The sequence below is a fragment of the Myxocyprinus asiaticus genome, chromosome 44 (genome assembly GCF_019703515.2).
Source record: "Myxocyprinus asiaticus isolate MX2 ecotype Aquarium Trade chromosome 44, UBuf_Myxa_2, whole genome shotgun sequence".
Classification (NCBI taxonomy): Eukaryota; Metazoa; Chordata; class Actinopteri; order Cypriniformes; family Catostomidae; genus Myxocyprinus; species Myxocyprinus asiaticus.
The window spans coordinates 36,479,877-36,498,547 of NC_059387.1; the positions used below are offsets into that span (position 1 = coordinate 36,479,877).

General features: G+C 40.4%; 1 protein-coding gene across 3 annotated transcripts; it reads left to right on the forward strand.

Annotated features, from left to right (window-relative positions):
* Positions 1-681: 681 nt before the first annotated feature.
* LOC127434125 (ankyrin repeat and SAM domain-containing protein 6-like) lies at positions 682-17,437 on the forward strand. Of its 3 annotated transcripts, XM_051686626.1 has the most exons (16): positions 685-1,306; positions 2,042-2,571; positions 3,203-3,247; positions 3,333-3,537; positions 4,526-4,632; positions 4,755-4,897; positions 4,987-5,203; positions 5,729-5,778; positions 5,849-6,031; positions 6,205-6,367; positions 8,013-8,188; positions 8,261-8,447; positions 11,895-11,962; positions 15,487-15,603; positions 15,757-15,853; positions 16,695-17,437. In XM_051686626.1, exons 1-16 carry the CDS (start codon positions 1,053-1,055, stop codon positions 16,742-16,744), a joined length of 2,592 nt encoding a protein of 863 aa, XP_051542586.1. In that variant the 5' UTR covers positions 685-1,052; the 3' UTR covers positions 16,745-17,437. The 3 variants fall into 3 exon arrangements, with proteins under 3 accessions (XP_051542588.1, XP_051542586.1, XP_051542585.1); XM_051686625.1 differs by having other exon boundaries at positions 8,013-8,447; XM_051686628.1 differs by lacking the exons at positions 8,261-8,447; positions 15,757-15,853; positions 16,695-17,437 and having other exon boundaries at positions 682-1,306.
* The last annotated feature ends 1,234 nt before the right edge of the window (positions 17,438-18,671 follow it).

Here is an 18,671-nt window from a genome sequence, read left to right on the forward strand (position 1 = left end):
AGTACAAACTGTCAGCTTTAATTTAATCATTCATCATTCATCAGCAGACATTATTTGCACACAGAAAATGAACCTGTAATGTGTGTTGTGTTGATTATTCTCTCTATCATCATCATCACCTTCTTCACTGCTGATATCTGAGCTTCAGTTCATCACCACTGCTTATTTTCTTTAGGTTATTCGTTTTTAATCATTCGGCGGATGGTTTTGACACACATGATATTTGTTCTGCTCGTGTGTCTTTTTTAATGTGATATGAACAGATAACACTTTTTGTGATTTGTTACAGTTTTAACTGTGATAACTGTTTTAAATGGTATTATTATTCACTACTCTTATTTAGAGTGGTGTGTGTGTGTGTGTGTGTGTGTGCATGTCAATAAAGTTCATTTCAAATTCAATTCAATATCACAAAATCATAATTCAATTCAAGAGACTCAATGAACACAAAAACACAAACTTCTGTAACTGTAAATATAAACAGCCCTGTATGGGCCACAGAGAGTAGTCTGAAATACTAAATGTTCGTCATTTTATGTAGGTTAGAAAAAAATAAGAGCATGAAATAAAATACTTTATTAACAGCAGTTAATCAAACTTGTTCTTCAGACATCTCTCTCTCTCTCTCTCTCTCTCTCTCTCTCTCTGTGTGTGTCAAATATTTCTTCTTGACGTGGATGTGCGCATGCGCACTGCTCTTCTCACATAAATCAGCAGTCTGAGCGGCTGAAGAACTTTGATCACAAACATACTGTATGTATCATTGATCACCAACAGTGTATCATTTACTGTATCAGATTCAGTGAGTGTGTTACATTATATCCGCGCTCAGTGTGTGTGTGTGTGTGTCGTGTTAAAGCAGAAGTTCTTCAGAGTTCGGGGTGAGTTTGAGTTCATAAACCCGCTGTTGTGACTCTGGACTGTCCGGGTCGGTGGTTCCGTGTGTTCTGGATGAGTTTGTAATCGGTTCACGATGAGTTTGTGTCCAGTGAATCCGCTGCTCCGGTTTTGTGTTTGTGGTTGTGAGTGTTTGAGTCTCTGAAGGGTTCGGGATGAGTCTGGGCCCGGTGAATCCTCTGCTGTGGTTCCGGGTGTGTGATGAGGGGGATCTGGAGAGCGCCCGGCGGGTTCTGGAGGATCCGGGCGGGTTCGCTCATGTGGACGGGACGGATGAGGAGGGAAACACGGCGCTCATGTTCGCGGCGGCCGGTGGACACGAGCAGCTGGTTCGGTTCTTACTGAGAAAAGGCGCTTCAGTGGACCGACGGAACCATTACGGATGGACTCCACTCATGCAGGCGAGCAGGTACTAGATATTTACATTATATTTACTCAAGAACAACTTCTATATTCACATCACAGAACTTGAGTTACATGGTTTAGATTCTGTGGAACTGAAGCATTTTCACTTTGAGCTGACTGCCTAAAAGTTATTTATTTACATTTAGACCTTCAATAAGAGTTCCTCTAATAACTTGAGTAACTCTGTACATAACAGATTGTATTAGATTTGCACATGTGTATATATAATTAATTCTTTTATCACATGTTATACATATACAGTTAAATTCTTTTTTTCACATATCCCGGCTAAGCTGGGGTCAGCAGGGTCAGCCATGATACAGCACCCCTGGAGCAGATAGGGTCAAGGGCCTTGCTCAAGGGCCCAACAGTGGCATCTTGGCAGTGCTGGGGCTTGAACCCACAGAACCCCCAACCTTCTGATCAGTGACCCAGAGCCTTAACCACTGAGCCACATAGTTCTTTTCAATATCTTGTATTGAACTGTTTACATGATTTGTGTGTTTCTAAGTTCACATCAGTGATTCATCAACATCCACTCACTTTAATTTCTGATACTTCATATTGTAATGTCTGTGATGTCATAAGACAAAAAGGCTTCCAAACTCCAAATGAAGAATGCATACAGATTTTTCATGTGTTTCTAACAAAATAACATGTTTGCAAAACTTTAGGTGTCACTGTGAATCGAGAACCTGATTTGAAATTGTTAAACCGGATTCCTCATGTTTTTCTGCAGGTTCGGTCATCTGAACGTGGCTCATATCCTGCTGGAGAACGGCGCTGAGATCAATGGCAGGAACCGTATGGGCGCCAGCGTCCTCACCATGGCCGCTCGTGGCGGTCACAGTCATATGATCAAACTCCTCCTGGAGAACGGCGCCTTCGTGGACGACTTTGATCACCTCGCCACGGCCGAGGGAAACGCCAGCACCAACAATAACACCATCCACGGCGACAACGGGAAGAAGTTTCTGGAGATCACGTCTCTGCTGGCCGCTGCACAGCACGGACATGAGGCCGTGGTTAGACTGCTGCTGGAATGGGGCGCCGATGTGAACTTCTGTCAGAAGACGACGGGCTGGAGCGCGCTGATGCTGGCGGCCGCCGGCGGGAGAGTGAATGTGACGCAGCAGCTGGTGGAGCGAGGAGCAGATCCCGATCATCTCAATGTCCTGGGGAAGACGGCGTTTGAGGTGGCGCTTCAGCTGCAACACAAAGATGTGAAGAACTATCTTGACTCCATCACTACCGTTAGGCCACAGCCAGGTAAATCAACACACTGCAGAACGAAATCGTCCTTTTAAGAACTTTTCAGAAAAGAACAAAAACGAGATTCCTCTGAGCTGATAAAAATGAGCAGGTGTGTTTTACACCCCAACCTTTAGTTTCGTTGACCATTATTTAGTGTTTCTCACTGCTAAAAATGTCTTTATAGGACAGGAGTGTGAAATTCACCAGCTTTCTCTACGGTCCAGATGTTATTTACCTCGGAAGTGCTTTTGAATAGTGTCACTCTCAGTAGAATTGTTCACAGCGACATGAAGCTTCCTGTAGAGAACGGTGCTCGCAACACTACGGTCATGGGTTTGATCCCCAGTTTCTTTGAATAAAAGTGTCTCGCCAAATTAATAAATGTACAAATCTAAATGAGAAGAGATTTCTTGCAGCAGAACTCTTCTCATTGAGTGCAGTGCAGATGTCGGAACCAAAGAGAAACACACACGAGTCATTTCATGTTCTTTTATGCAGTTCAGCTGGATCAGATCAGTTTGCATTTGCAGAATTCTGGAGGGTCACTGCAGTTTGAGCTGCATGGACAGATGTTTGAGAGTTGTGTTATATCATTAATTGTATTGTTCATGTCTGTTTTCTTCACTCTGTCTGTAACACTCAACAGATGATGAGAAGAAACGGCCGGATATTTTTCACGCGTTGAAATTAGGTGAGTTTACAAATCACTGTGATTCCACTGCATGAATGAATAAAAACGGACACTCCCGGTGTGTTATGGTGTGTGTATGTTGTAGGTAACGCTCAGCTGGTGAAGGAGATGGTGGAGGAGGACTTGTCGCAGGTGAATGTGTCAAACGCAGATGGCGCGTCTCCTCTGATGATGGCGGCGGTCAGCGGGCAGCTGGAGGTCGTGCAGCTGCTGGTGGAGAAACACGCAGACATGAACAAACAGGACTCAGTTCACGGCTGGACCGCACTGATGCAGGCCACCTATCACGGGTGTGTGTGTTTGTGTTATATGATCCCACCAGGATTTCACAGCACTTTTTTCTTGATTATTGTGGTCCAAAATGACAAAATTTTCTGTGACTTTTCTCAAAAATGGTCATTTGCTGTGATGTTATTCTCATGTAATGTGTGTCAATAACAGTGCAAGTGCATAACTTTTAAATACTTGAGTGAATTGGCAAAATATACACAGAAATACAACACATTTATGAGTTGAAACCTGAGATATGGCTAATACGAGTTCAGTGGAAGACCATTAATAATTTTTATATAAAAATGTTCTGCGTCAGACATTGCAAGTAAACTTTGATATGGTTAAAATAGGATACCTGCAATAAAAGTGTAAACTAAAAAACACAGATGAATAAATAATTAGACCTTTGTGATCATTACATCGCCTGATGGTGATCATCTGATCTAACCATGATTATTTGAGATAACTGTAATTATTGAGCGCTTTGAATTCTAATCACATGAACACCATATTTTTGTGTCTCATTTTCCGGCGTAACAGTGCATTATGTGCATTATATGATATAATGCATTACATCAGAGTCTATACATGGATTCTGATAGTGAACACAATAGGATCCCCCTCGAGCGTTTAGGCTCTATAATACAGGACACTAGGCATCCCGAGTGGGACGTAGTCATTTTGGCCAAAACACTGGACGTCCCGGCCAATATGAGACAGTTGGCAGTCCTGTGTTGAGATGATCGAAGGGCGGCTGTGCAGTTGGAGAATTCTCGACTGCGTCAAGTGTTTCAAGCATTTGTTTTTTGACGCTGTCAAACATGGAGAAAAGTGAACTATTACCTCAGCTTCATGGTTTACGCAGAAAGATTGCTGAAATTATACTAAATTTCAAGCTGCTGCAAATAATGTGGAGAGTGGTTGAATCCTGGAGAGACTGAATATAGCTCAAATGTTCAGTGTAATGTGTGTTGATGGTGTGCTGTGTGTTCTGTCATCGTTCAGGAATAAAGACGTGGTGAAGTTTCTCTTGAATCAGGGAGCTGATGTGAATCTGAAGGCCAAGAACGGATACACGGCCTTTGACCTCGTCATGCTCCTAAATGACCCCGGTGAGCAGGTCATGCTGTCTGAAATATATTAGATCATTTTAAACTTCAGTGAACATCTCATCTGAGCAGAAGTGTGCACTTTTTGAGTTAATTTAAAAAACCTCTCTGTGTTTGTGTGTCAGACACTGAGCTGGTGCGTCTGTTGGCATCTGTGTGTATGCTGGTGGATAAAGAGAAGAATAAACAGCAGAGAGGGAAGTCAGCTGTGAAGAGATGCCCGTCTGTAAATGTACCACCTCCTCCTGATGATAGAGGCGGCCTGAAGGTCACAATCACTCTTGTTCACCTGACCTCTGACCTGTAACTCTAGCCTGTTCTTATCCTGATTCATCATGTCTTTTCTTCCATCAACAGTCGTGGTGGAACCGAATGTCCAATCGCTTCCGCAGACTGAAGTTAACTCACACGCTGAGACACGGACTCTCCACCAATCGGCTCGCTCCGTTCCCTGATGACCCGGAAGTCCCTCTAGACGCCACTATGAAAGCAGAGGACAGCGCTAAAGCGGAACCCAAGACACCTCCAAACGCTGACATCTGCACTGCTTGGACCAGCGAGAGTAAAGACAGCGGTAAATACAGTAATCATCATGGAGTTTTAAACTACTTCAGTTCCCTTAATCAAATCATAAACACATATAAAGTCAAACTTCATTACAGAGCAGAATACTTTTGTTTTCTTTTCTAATTTGATTTGTATTAACAGTTATATTACCAGCATAATAATTCGAGTAAAAGGATGAATAGAAAATGCACATGAGAATGTTTCAGTATTTGGTACAGTACACATGAAGAAAACCTGACGATCATTTTCTCCAGCAGGATTTATTTGAGAAAGTTCTAAAGAGCTTCAATCTGACCGTCTGTTCACGTTATCAATGACACTCAGTTACATTTCATGAAAGAATCCAAAATATTTCCGAACTTTTCTTTGTTTGACATATTTCAGAATCCTAAAGTGTTGTGTTTGTTTCAGGTTTAAATAGAAAAAATCCCAGATTTTGAATGTGGTCTCAGATTTGTTCTTTTACTTGTGCCAAATGTTTAATGTCACTATAAAACAGCAGCAGTGAAGATTTTACTCATTTGTCTTGTAGGTCTGAGTGGAACAGGAAGTGGAAAAGATGATTTCCTCATCACAACAATGGTACATTCATGTTTAATTTCTTCTAAAATGTGTGCCTTCATAATTTCTTGAACAATATTTCATCTGTCAGTTGAGGAATGGAGCTCCGCTCGCTCGTTTGCCCAATGAGAAGCTGAAGGCCGTGATCCCGCCCTTCTTACCGCCGTCAAACTTTGAGCCGTGGAACTCGGAGCGCTCAGGAGTGATGAAGGACGGTCGCAGCAGGCACATGCCACAGAGACCCAACAGAAGCAGCTGTGCCAACTCAGATATAGTGAGACACATATACACACACAGACAGATTCATAGATGTTAACATGAATATTTCACTCTATGATCAGTATACTTTCATCATAATTCTACTGTTTAGTGAAAGAATTGTGTTTTTGTATATAGATATGTTCTTGATCCCTGATGAGTTTGTGTGTGTGTGTGTGTGTGTTGTAGACGTCCATTAGTCGAGTTGTCAGCAGGTCCATCAAGTTTCCCTCCATCACTAAAGGCCCCTCCCCCTCAAACTCTGGCAGTTATAACTCCGCCCACTCATCAGGCGGTTCTAATGGTGTGGGAGGAGTCAACCGCCACGCCTCCGACTCACACAACCGCTCAGGTGCCACACACACACACACCTGCCTCATCTTTGACACACCAAACATCACCATGACCAGTGACCCTCACTGACCCAGAGTCACAAGTGATGACATTTTGTCAACGATAATAAAGACGAGAAGAATAAGATGCATCATGACGATAATAATCAAAACATACTGTTGAAAAAAATATGATGAGAAACAATAATAATGCAACATATTAAAGGGGTCATGAAATACTCTTTTTTTTTTTTTTTTTTTTATAGTTTTATTATCTTCTGAGGTCCACTGTTAATGTTTTCTTCACCAAAGCAGTCATAGTTTAGTAATATATTATAATTTTCCACCCTGTTTCTGGCTCAATGTCTCAAATGCTCGGCTCTGGCCTCAGTGTCTCCTTTAAACGACAACGTAAACGCCCACTGTCTGATTGAATAACATCGTGCAGCCCCTTAAATACAGCCATATTTGAAAATTATTTGGAAGAGAATGAACAACCTCACAATATTATAAAACTACATTTCAGGGTAACAGTAAAAGATGTCTGTGTAGTCCATGTTTATATACAAAAAGAATTAAAAATTGTCCAGATGGGTCCCATTTGATGTTTAGGAATAGTTAGACCACACTGTTTGCCCTGCTCTCTCTCTCTCTGTGTTTACGAACTGAGCCCTTGTGGGCGGGGCCAAGGGTGCGATGATGTAAAGTAGGCGTTGATGTTGTTGCTTTAGAGGCGGTTGTGAATTAATGAGTACCCTTTGTGACATCACTGTTACGGAAGTAGAGAACGAGGCATTTTGGCAGCTTGATTTCAATAAATGCTTTTATTGCTTTGGGGATTAAGTTTTGAGTTCTGAATATTACAGCATGTTTTTATAGTAGAAAGACCTCTTATTTGTGAAAATATCAAGGAACCTTTCATTCCTCATGACATGATTCCTTTATCAAAGCTCTAAAACTGTTTATTTATTAAAAGAAAGAAAAATCTAGAAAGAATTGCCATAAATAATGCAGTCACAGTATGATGTGTTTTTCGCCGCTGAACACCTGAACAATGAACTTTACTAACGGTTAATTACTTCACTCAAACACATCCTATATATGTGACATTTATCACTATATCCACAACATAAACATCATATAACATCTGCACAGACAGTAAACAGATGTGAGTCAGAATGTGTAACTTGTGTTGTGAATACACCGTTTCCTTAAAAACACGCCACACGAAACACAAGATCCTACACTGTCTAAACGCGTCACAACAGAGTCACTTCTAAAAGTAGAAAATACTTCATTAATTAGATGTTTATTTCAGGAGCTCGGACAGTTTTCTCGTGTTGTTTAATCTTTCATATTAAATATATTCATCTTTTTTGTGTTTGATACATGTTGAAATAATTCTAAGTATTTGATACATTTTTCAAAATTTGGTAAAAGTTTGGTTAAAGTTTGATAAATGTTTCTCTTATTTTGCACATTATCGTCAACTAAAAAGTGGTTTTAATCAACTAAAATGACATGCCATTTTAGTGCGAGTAAAGTGGACATGATAAAGATTGACTACATTTAAAGGACATTTTCATCAAAAGACAAACATTGTCTGTTGAACCCTATTGTGAAAATGAAACTGCGCACATGTGAGATGATGTTTGTGTGGTGTAGGTGGCAGTGCTGCGGACAGCATTCTGTCTCAGATTGCTGCTCAAAGGAAAAGAGCTGCAGGTCTGTTAGACAGTAAAACACCTGCTGCAGAGACGCCCAGTACTGTGCCAACACCACTGCCAACTGTGCCCGATGCCAGCCTTCCTGAGAGCCACAGCGATGCCCACAACAGACAGGTAACCAGCACATTAGTGTGCATGTGTGTGAGTGATGGGCTTGACCTCAATGTGTGTGTGTGTGTGTCTCAGAAAGCGGACGTGAAGAAGAGACCTCAGTCAGGAAACTCGTCCACCTCTAAGAGCACGTCACCCACCCTCACGCCCTCTCCATCACCCACCCCGAAACCTCTGGCTGCAGACTCTCTCTCGTCCGCCTCCACACAGCACCGATCCAAGAGCAGTGGCGGATCCAGCAGCGGAACCATCACAGACGAGGGTTAGACGCTCATCCACACTGACATGACTACAGACAGACAGATCTGTGGATTATTATAGGGCTTTTCACTAGGGATGTACCGATACCACTTTTTCTCTTCTGATACCAGTGTAGTTTTTTTTACATCTTTACATTATTGTGTGGAACTAATTAGGTGTGCTCTTTGATATGTAAAGAAACACAAACCTCTAACTACACATTATTTCAGTATAAATGTAAAGCTTATTAAGAAACACTTTATTATTAACTAGTATACTGGATAATGTAGCAGCAAAATTAACAGTAATTCCAGTCTAAGTCATCAGTAGAAAAGAAACCAGTTTTTTTATTGCATAATAAATTATTATTATTATTATTATTGACTTTTAGAATTTTAAATACAAGGCATCAGGCGAGTGGTCAGTGGATGATGCTGCTGCCCGTCCCCCCAGTGAGGGCAAGGAGTGTACACGTGCCACTGAAAGGGAGATGCTCCGCATCCTTACAAGGGTGGTTGAAGAGCTTAACCTTGAGTGGTCTCCCCCAGAGGAACCTGAACAGTCTCGCCTTGATGAATGGTTCCTGCAGTCCGGACGCCGTCAAGCGGCCGCATTATGCAAATCTGCCCCATTCTTCCCCGAAGTTCATAATGAACTGTCTAAGTCCTGGCGCGCGCCCTTCTCAGCACACTCGCGCAGTGACACCATCCTCTCTAATGTGGATCACGGGGAAGAATATGGTTATGACCAATTACCCCTTGTGGAGGAGGCGGTAGCGGCACACCTCTGCCCAGCGAGTAACAGGGAGTGGAAATCACGCCCCATACATCCTTCCAAGCCGTGTCGACAAACGACTGCACTGGCTGGAAAAGCTTACTCAGCAGCAGGACAAGACTGGATCAGCACTCCATGCAATGGCGGTGCTCCAGTTATTTCAGGCCAAGCTCCTTAAGCAAATCAATGAGCAAGGCTTCGATCCAGAGACATTCAAAGAGCTCCGCACCGCTTCAGACATAGCGCTGCATGCCACAAAGTCACTGCGCAGGCCATCGGCAAGTCCATGGGCAACCTGGCAGTTCTGGATTGACATATATGGCTGACCCTCATAGAAATGAGTGATTGGGAAAAAGCCACTCTGTTGGATGCTCCAGTGTCTCCAGCCGGCCTCTTTGGCGGCTCTGTGAATAAGTTTGCTGAGCGTAACGTCGTGACTCAGCAGCAGTCACAGGCTATGAGGCACTTTATGTCCAAACGGTGTACATCACAGCCGGTTCGCCCTCGCTCTGTTTCGAGCCAGCGCCCGACTAAAAGCCCCATACTTGCTGCCTCAGCGCTGGCACCTGCCACATTCGAGCCACCAGTCAGGCCACACAAGTCGTTTCTCAAACGGAAGCAGCCATATCAGCGCCCGCCTCACGCTGATACGGCTGATGGGCACAGCCCTTTGAAGCAGAAAGCAGAGCCCGCGGTTCCCTCCTGGTCTGCTCCAAAGAAGGCTCGATTGGAGACACAAAACATTGTTCCCCATCTCCCCACTGCTGTTTGTCGGTAAAGGAATATTGTTGTTCACAGTATTGTTCAAAATGTTGTTTCTGTATCTTGCACTCAAATAAATGCAATAAAAAGTGCAGTGAATGCAAAAAAGGATACAGCACTCATTGCAAATGCACGAGATGCTCACACATTGTCAATAAAGAGCCCTTTTCCTCTTCAAAGCACATACATTATGCGCAACCGCTTCCCTATGGTGAGCGACACATTATATCATACGGTGACCAAACCAAATTGCCCTCTGTCCTGTTACGCGGATGCGTGGCAAGCCCTAACGGGTATTTCAGAATGGGTGCAAAAAACGATCGTATATGGTTACATGATACAATTTGCATGCCAGCCACCCCGTTTCAACAGCGTTCTGTCTTCCACAGTTTCGTCCAAAGACGCACCAGTGTTACGAGCCGAAATACACAATCTCCTCGTGAAAAACGCGATCGAGGTTGTGCCAAATTGTCAAGCCCAAAAAGGCTTTTACAGCCGTTATTTTCTTGTCCCAAATAAAGACGGCGGGCTTCGGCTGATCCTGGATCTGAGACATTTGAATCGCGCACTCACAAAGCGCCCATTCAAAATGATTACTCAGAAACGGATCTTATCGCATATAGTTGGGGTACTCGAGTTCGTACTTTATTTACATGTGGCAAAATATTATATATAATGTATAAATATATAATATAAAAGAGTTTTTCATAAGATTTTGTAAACCTAAATGGGAAACTCTGTGTGGGTACTAGAGCTGTTGCTATGGTTACAGACGGTGGCCGCGTGGTGCTTTAATGACCAGGTGTTACGAACTGAACATGAACTTTCAATTCACGTGAAACTGAAGTTTAAACACAAACTCCAAAATATAACAGAGGAATTCGATCTACCAGACTCATATCCATAAAAAAGCAACTTAAGTCGGCTGTTTGGCAGCATTTAATGATTGACTGAAGATGACGGATGTAAAACAAGCAGACAGAAGTCCTAGAAAGATATCCTACAAATGGGACAGGTTACTCCACTAGTCGTCCAACAACAAACTAGTATTATTTTTAATAAATAAGTATTATTATTATTAATATTTTTAGCTGTGTTGATTTTAAAATGATGAATTAATGATGGCACTTTTTGTAATGTTTAAGCGCGCAGTGCATTTTCGTGCTATCAGCGAGTAAACTTTGAAAAGTTGCATCTTAAATCGTCCTCATTATTTAAAGCATTGCTTGTGTATATTCACCGCATTCAACAATAAATGTCCATTTTAGTCATGATCGAACTTTAAATCGCCTGTTATTATTCATAGTCCACAGGTTTATTTGTGAGGTGTTGTGGACAGTATTTAGAGTCTGTTGATGATTCTTTATGTCCAGGTGTCTGACAGAACACGGATTGCTTTAATAAACTGATGCTGAAGAAAAAAACTGTTTAATGCCATGAGCTACATGTTGCACACCCACAATAATCTTACATTTACACAGTTTTGAAGCACTCTGGTTAAATTAGCACATCACTGAGTTTGGGATGCGCATAAGTGGTGTCGTGCCGTAGATTGGAGGATCTCTACCTCCACTTAGACGTTTAAACAGTTGTTATATGATATGCATGTTTTGTATATCATACCCACATTTGGTCACCCTCAGTGTTCAAACCAAATCTATGCCATTGTGTCGGACCGATACCTGATCCATCTAAAAACGTCAGTATCGGAACTGATACCGTTGGTGCATCCCTAGTTTTCACACTGTGTTGCACCCTGGGTCATCGTCTTTTTAATCCAGGGAAAGGGGGTTTGCACTGCTTTTAACCCGGGCTTATGAAACCCTGTTCCAGTGTGAAACATTGAACAAGATAACCCAAGATTCAGTTTACCCTCAGTTAACAGTTTCAAGTGTGAAAAGACTCATGTCTGTTTATGTGTTCTCATACACAGATGAGTTGTCTGGGATTTTGAGGAAACTTTCACTGGAGAAATATCAGCCCATCTTTGAAGAGCAGGAGGTGCGTGCATTCATTCATTCATTTGTGTGAGATTAGTGTGTATGCACATGTGTTTGTGTTCTTTGTTCTTCATGACTGTCTTGAAATCTCTTCAGTCTGTCAGAGCTGTTAAACACAAAGTGTACTTCAGTTTTTACGTGTACAGTAGCATGTGTGTAGTCAAACACTCGAGCATTTGACAGTGTGTATGATCTCAGACGATGTGCACAATGACTGCTGTGAGATATATCACTGCTTCTCTTCAGGAGTTTCAACCTATAAAGATACGGTGACTCAGTGCTGCCACATACTTATTATTTCACTCAATTATGTCATAAGAACGACATCTTTTCTCATAATACATGTAGGCCAGGGGTGCTCGCACTTTATGATTATAGCAAGAGCTACCATGCACAATATATACACAGTCGGTAATGAAATTGGACGATTCTCTAACTATTTTGATACCACAACACATAATATTAGGGTAAAATGGGGTTAAAGGCTCCTTTGATCAGATTTTCTCCTAAAACACTAAATAGCATCAGAAACTACCACAGTACTTTCCTAAACACCTGTTTGTCACTAAACACTGGAATATTTTCCTGTTTCATGAGATCTTTGTGTGTGGTGTCTAAAGGTTGATTTGTATTCTTTTTTATGAATGTATCTAATGAAAATCCCTGAAATGATCACATTTCTTTTGAGAGAAAATACTTGATGATCAAGGTCATTAAATCATTTTTCAATAAGTGTCCAGTAAGTGTACGGATAGTATTTGGGGTAAAAAGGGCTAAAGGCCCCTATTAAACACATTGTTTTTCTGAAGAATATTCAAAGTGGGCTCACATTGACTGATCCAATCATAATAGAGATTAGTTTGTTTATAGAATACTTGAGATGTAATAAAATGTCAAATGTGTTTGAAATGAACAGGAAATGCTTGATTTTTCTGAAGTAGTTATTTTGAGTAAGCATCATCTTCATTTGTTACGCATAAAAGCATCTTGCTGTCTCAACATGATTTGCATTAGTTGACCAATTGTGCCCTATATCTATTGCCCCGGTATCTACACCATATCACTTTAACCCCCCTGGGGGCTTTTATCCCAAAGTGAGGGGTAAACGGCTCCCTCACCACCTTTTTTAAAAACTCAATTTTAATGGAAACAATGATTTCTTTTCACACAAATGATGTTGCTCCATCAATATTCAATCAAATTAAATACATGTTTTTGACCAGAAAAAAGCCAAATTTCCTTAAGGAGTGCCTTTAACCCCGTTGTACCCTATATATATATATATATATATGTTTTAATTATGTAAGCATTGTTTCAAGTAATTATTCAAGACAAGTCAACAGTCTGTAATCAAATAAGAACAAAGCAACAAATAGAAACAAATTAAAAACAAAAGAACAACAAAGAAAACTGCTTTTTTTAACATCTTAAAAGAAAATAACAGCAGTAGCCTATCAAGTGTTCAAGTGAACATTGAAGTCAAATGTAACAAACTACAGGTCTTCACTGTTTGATTATATTCCATTAATACTTTTTAAAGCAATTAAATGTGAGTGGTTTATTTGTTTTCTTATTAATGTTGTTTGATTAATATTAACGACGTTATTTATACTTCAAGTCCGACATTTTCATACAAATCCATTTGTTGTCCCATTGTTCACGTTCACTTTAGACATTACTGACTGTATTTAAATTAATAACTTGCCAAGACGGGCATTTTTGGCAAAAATGTTGACGTGTATTTGACCATTTAGGCATGTATCCGTGTTACCACGAGCGCTCTCAGAACACAAGCGCACACACATAAAGGCCGCCTGTCAGTTAAACAGTGCACGGCTACAGAAGTGAGGAAATAAAAGAGTCAGTATTTAATATTTTTGTTATTTGTGTCTTTTCCCTATTCTCTTTCCCTTTTGACCTGTTATCAACATCGACCGGTGGTTCTGTTGCGATCGACTGGTGTAAGATACTCAGATAAATGAATCCTACACGTTAAATAGTTTTATTTTGTAACGATGTAAAGTCAGCGTGGAGTTTAGGAAAATATTCCAAAAAGGAAGCTAGACAGGTCCTATGTTTTTGAACTGTGTTAATATAAACTACAGGCAACTACATAACATGTTTTGGACTGTTCACAAAAGTACGAAAATATTATATTTATTTTATATTAAATGTAATATAATTAATCAAATTACAATAATATTTGATGAATAGATTTGAACCCTCGGGAGTTTTGCCAAACATTCAGACATAAACCGGGATACATAACACAAATTAATCTTAAAAAAGCTATGATAGTGTAAAATCATGAAAGTATACTATTTTAATAACAATTAGAAAATAATACAAGAATTTCATCGGCCACTTATCAAGCAGATCGTGTTATTTTGATAGCATATGATAAGTAGCCTATATCGAACATGTTTATGAGAGATCGTTCATTACAAACAATATATAAATATATATGCAATCCAATGTTTTGTCATATGAATAAAGCAACAGAGGCATTGAAATGGTGCACATTTATTTGCCACTTAATAAAATGTGTGATGAATAAAACGTTTTCATTCAAAACTGTTAAAGATATTATACATCGACATTTTGATGCATTTGCTGAATATAAATGAACTTAAACACTCAAAAAATATTTTAGTCTTTTTATTTGGTATTTTATTTCATTAAAGATTGTTATGAAATTGAAATGCCTAAATCTTTATATATATATATATTTTATTTTTTTTGAGTGAGAATGAGCTGTAATTTGAGAATTGTCATAGCCTACCGCTCATGCTTTTATAATTGTTTACGTCCACATTGTAGAATTTCTTTATGGCTTAAACAAAGAAAAAAATGAAGATAAATCTTTTCAAATAACTTTGCCATGGTTACCGTACAAGAAAAGATGTCGTTTTTACCACATAAATGAGTGAAAAAATGAATAAGTACATGGCAGCATTGAGCCACCGTATAAAGATGTCTTCATAGTGATCATAATCTCACGTAATACAAATGCTCACACACGCTTTTGATGTGCACATCCAGTGTTGTTGTTTCCGCCTTTGTCTCCTGATGTTCACCGGCATTTACGCCGTCGTCTTGCTCTACTTTGTGAAAGCAACAGCCCAGCGGTGAGTGTTTCCACCTTGACGACCACCTGATTAGTGTGAACAATTTCAGGCGCCTGCGCAGACTGTGTACAGAGGATGATGCCGGTTAAAGAAATCAGGCTGCACACGTACAGCACTCACGTTCTGTGCTGATGATGAAACTTAAGCCATTGAAGTACACTTTGGGCTTTTTTAGCTCACATCCAACACATGGAGCTGTGCTGCCCATATGGACAATGAAAGTTTGAATTCAGCTCGCAACATTTACAGTTGAAATGCAAATTCCATGTTATTAGACACACACAAAAAAAACCGTTAGAGACTAAATACAGACCTATAGGCTCTGTGTGTGTGTGTGTGTGTGTGTGTGTGTGTGTGTGTGTGTGTGTGTGTGTGTGTGTGTGTGTTCTGATGGCAGGTGGACATGGAGGCGTTTTTGACTCTGACGGATGGAGATTTGAAGGAACTGGGAATAAAAACAGATGGACCGAGACAGCAGATACTGGCGGCCATCTCTGAACTCAATGCTGGCAAAGTCAGTTATTCATTCATTCATCTCACTGTTGTGTGTCTGTGTGTGAGTGAATCTGACACTAATACTTTTACTGCACTAATAAAAGACTGCTTTTGAATGGAAGAATTATCATTGCACAACACAAATACTTTTCTGATTATATTCTCCTGACAGGGAAGAGAACGGCAGATCTTACAGGAGACCATTCATAACTTCCAGTCGTCGTTTGGCAGCAGTGCCAGTAACCCTCGACCTGCCGGATATCCACACTGTGAGTATCACCAAAGTCACTCCGTAGCCATCTTTGGAACTCATAAAAGTGCAGCTTCTATCTACTTGAATGGGGGAACACTAAAATCTCCAAAATGGTTGGTCAAGAATACGATCAAAGAACATATTTCAAATCAGTTGACAATACTGTTATCATAAATTGTGCTTCTTTACCTCGGATTTCACTAAAAAACGCTATTTTCCTGTCTTTTAACTGTAAGGCGGGACTTCCTTTCTACATCAGTTGACCGTTGGGCGTTCCAGTTTCTCCCTTTCATTTTAATACAAGTGCTCCATCTCTGGATCACCTGATCTTACGGCCGATAGAAAACATTAAACAGTCAAATCAAGTTTATTCACATCAAACACTGTGTTGCCTTTGGAGTACACATTCAGTTATATTGATAATAATGCCTTCTATAAACTCTCTCATGCTACTGTATTACAGTTAATAGTGCTGTTTATTACGTCCAGCATCAATAGTATTATTATTGCTCACAGTGATCTGATCAAACCTCTAACAGTAAGTGTTAAATGTTCAGTGTGTTTGTGGTCCTGCTACAGACATGAATGATTCCTCATGTGTTGTTGAGGAGAGAGTGTGCGGTTACTTTACTAACAGATCACCTGAAAAAACCCCATAGACTTACACTGAAGGAGAGACTCCAGTCAGACTTGAGGGTGCAGGACTCTTTTGATTCACCTCATAAAAACACTCCAAAAACAAACACGTAAACAACAACTCTTAACATTGTGGTAGCAGCACCGCACACAGTTTCTTCAGAAGATTCTAGTTTGTGTCAGTTGTTTCTCTAATCTCTGTGACTGTATGTTGTGTTTAGCTCCGTCAGGGTGGAGCAGACATCAGGTGCAGTCGGCAAACAGGAGGTAACGCACACACACACACCGCATGAGGATCTGTACTGTGTCAGAACATGTGAGTGACACCCAGTGTGTGAAGAGTCAATCCAGTGCTGACGCTCATATCAAACACAGCTGATCAGACGACTGTTAGTGCTGCTGGATGTGCAACCGAACATTTGTCTGCAGTGAGAACAGATGTTACATACACCTGCCGTACATCAGGGGGCGCTACGACACCACCAGACTCATGTTCATCAGTGAGGTCACTCGGGTCACAAGTGTTCATATGATCCAGGTCCTGACTGTGGATGTTGGAGGACAAATTAAATTCCTGACTCACAAGTTACATGAATGTTTAAAGATTTAATGAGTGAATCATCATCATAATGTTTGAAGAGTAGAAAGATGATCATGTGTGTCATTTCTCTAATTTCTGCATCATCTGTGTCTCTTGAGAGCGATGAGGCCGTTTAAACACACAAACTGTCCCGGACTGATGAAGAAACAAGGGAATTCTGGGAGATTAAGTTTATCTGCTTATTCTATTATTTTATAATCTCTCATCATTACTATACTGATTAAGGATTTTTTATTATTATTATTATTACATTAAGGGTATTAATACATTTTTGTATTTATGGGGAGTGTTTCAGCACAGTATTATTCTGTTGTAGCTTCCAAGTGTTTCACTGATCAGATGTCTCCGTGAAATAAAAGTCTGTTTTAATCATAAAGCTTCTGGCATATTTGTTAAAGTGTGTAACTTATTCCAACTAAACATGCAGAGACAACTATAAATAAGACATTTGTACAATCTGTCAACACTGTCGCTGTAGCACTATGACATTCATCTGTTTGTTTTGAGTGACTCGTCCAGCCCAACACAACGAGTTTTCTGTTTGATCAGCCAATGGTGTGAGGCAGTGATGAGCGAGTGAATTGAGTGCAGGTGCGGTGAATTAGAAATCGGTTGATGAGGAGTGGAGCGCTGAGGGAGGTGCAGAGCCCGAGGGAGCCGTGACAATGACAAAGTTTTCACACATACCTGAGTTCACTGGAAAAACAGCACGGGCACAGCCAATGAACTCCGATATCGACCCTTTGTTTCTTTCGATGGGCTGAAATCCTCGGGTAAAATGTTCACTGCACACCCTCCAATATTTGAGAGAATGTAGGGGTGTACTGATATCCAGGTTCAGCGCGATAAGCCAGAGCTTCAATCACTCATGATCATGTATAGGCAATCAATGAAAAGTTTATATTTTTCATATTCAAAATTATGAATATTCTGGATGCTTTCAAAGTTGAAGCATCCGTAATACACGCACCAAACAACCATTTTGAACAATACACTTATACAAATACAAATCTACAGCAAAGAACATTAAACTTTTGTACAGCGCTCCTCTTGTAAACAATGGTGCGCTTCCTGACTCCACGTGACGCGTGACCTTACCAACGAGTTTACGTCATCCCTCTCATGAGCGCACGTCACAGAGATGTATGGAAATGAACATTTGTAGTTAAAAAGTATATAAGTATTGTTTTGTTTCTAAAAATAATCAATCATTTGTGTTCAGAAGAACTTTATTTGTCCACTGGAGTCGTGTGGATTATTTTGATGCACCCTAAATATGCATTTTGGACCGTCAAAAAATGGAGTACATTCACTTGCATTGTTTAGAGGAGGAGGCCTGAAATGAAATTCTAAAAGTCTTAAATTCTGTTTTGATGAAGAAAGAAACTCAGATACATCTTGGATGGCCTGAGGGTGAGTAAATTATCAGCACATTTTCATTTTTAGGTAAACTATTCCTTTAATTCCTTTCGGTGGTGCAGAAATTACACACTTTAAACTTGAATTCCTTATTTGTCTGTACTGATGAAACAAAGGCATTGCAGGTAACAAATATTTAAGGGATAATATACAGTCAGCTGGTCATTATCCCAAAATA

What these genes read in the sequence shown, in the direction of transcription:
- LOC127434125 (XM_051686625.1), top strand. Translation starts at nt 1,053, where the DNA reads ATGAGTCTGGGCCCGGTGAATCCTCTGCTGTGGTTCCGGGTGTGTGAT. An exon ending in CAGCGAGAGTAAAGACAGCG is followed by an intron (nt 5,204 to 5,728) that starts GTAAATACAGTA and finishes TTTGTCTTGTAG; the next exon opens with GTCTGAGTGGAACAGGAAGT. An exon ending in ACCTGCCGGATATCCACACT is followed by an intron (nt 15,854 to 16,694) that starts GTGAGTATCACC and finishes TGTTGTGTTTAG; the next exon opens with CTCCGTCAGGGTGGAGCAGA.